This window comes from Mesitornis unicolor, unplaced genomic scaffold (assembly GCF_000695765.1).
Source record: "Mesitornis unicolor isolate BGI_N332 unplaced genomic scaffold, ASM69576v1 scaffold53708, whole genome shotgun sequence".
In the NCBI taxonomy this organism is placed as follows: domain Eukaryota; kingdom Metazoa; phylum Chordata; class Aves; order Mesitornithiformes; family Mesitornithidae; genus Mesitornis; species Mesitornis unicolor.
In genome coordinates this window covers 1-1,331 of record NW_010202229.1, presented here as the reverse complement: position 1 = coordinate 1,331, position 1,331 = coordinate 1, and the positions used below count along the sequence as shown (strand labels likewise).

At 35.8% G+C, this 1,331-nt stretch overlaps 1 protein-coding gene across 1 annotated transcript in view; it reads left to right on the top strand.

Moving 5' to 3' along the window:
- LOC104545230 (homeobox protein PKNOX1-like) overlaps nt 1-1,038 on the top strand; it is a 4,193-nt gene extending 3,155 nt beyond the window's left edge. Inside the window, exon 4 of the mRNA XM_010190313.1 lies at nt 827-1,038. Coding sequence (XP_010188615.1) covers nt 827-1,038 — 212 coding nt within the window. The remainder of the gene's footprint in view (nt 1-826) is intronic.
- The last annotated feature ends 293 nt before the right edge of the window (nt 1,039-1,331 follow it).

The window sequence follows — 1,331 nt, the reverse complement described above, 5'->3', positions numbered from 1 at the left end:
GAAAGAGTTCTTGATATTTCAGTATACATGTGTTTTTAATCTGAAAAAAACATAAAAGAAATGTGTCCATTTTTCCCTCTTTAAAAATTTTCTGTTTTGGGGGCTAATCTGTTGGAATTTAAGTTGAGAGACTTGCTTTTCAGAGGTTAGATATGCAACTTAGTTCTCTCAATATGTATATGCACATCAGTAGTGTTATGTTTGATTAGCCGTATTGGGCTGCAGTTTCAGTTTCGTGACTCCCCGTCTTGTTCACATTCCTTTCACGATTGCTAGAGAGTCTGAGCATCTGCAATTGTATATATATGCCTCTAAAGACTTTGACTGAAGTAACTTCCTTAGCATCAGATCAAACAATTAGACTCAATTTAAGAAAGATAAATACCTGCTTTAACTCAGGACCATTCTTTCTGTCCTTCCACCTGCTGCTCTACTTCTTTCCAAATTTTATAAACTTTTCCCTCAGCCTCTGCTGAATCAGACAACAGCGTCATCCATTTAGGTCACTTTGAATCTCTATGAACAGTTCTATTTTTCTGCAATGAATTAAGCTGGAATACTTTGCAGAAGTGGTCTTGTGATGACTTGATTTGAGAATTGCTGTAATGGGTGTCCATAACATAGCTAAGTTTAAGATTCCTGGCCAACTTAATTCTGGTATTTCCTGATATTTAAGTGTTTGACAACCTATATAGCTTTTATTTTAATTTACTTCCTTAGGTTTTCTTCCTGTTTATTAGCAACAAACTCTGTTATATATAAATATGTATTACTTAAAATTAGAAACCAAGGAAGATGCTAAAGTGCTGTGATTGTGCTTCTCCAGGTGCTGTCGTAACAATTACAGCTCCAGTCAACATGAATGTAGACAGTCTCCAGTCTTTGTCATCCGATGGTGCTACTTTGGCTGTTCAGCAAGTTATGATGGCAGGGCAAAGTGAGGATGAATCTGTAGACAGCGGTGAAGATGATGGAGGAGATCTCTCGACAACAAATATCAGTGGGCTGGTCTTGGATAACAGCGATTCTCTGCAGTAGGAAGCAAGAGAGTGTGACACAATGTTTAGGAAAAAGAATGGACTGACAGACTGTTTTTATAGTTTGCACAGCAAACATTTTACACAAGTTTTATTTCTAATATGTTTTATATGTAGATATAGAAGGGTGCACTTTTTTGTATTTCATAGTAAGCTTAAAGAGTGTTTTTGCAGGTGCAGCAACTTCTTTCAAATGTGTTTTTTTCATTTCTTTTCTTATTTCAGAAAATTATATCTAGTAATATAAAGAGCCACAAAAGCACCCCTTTCACAGAATCACAGAATATTAGGAGT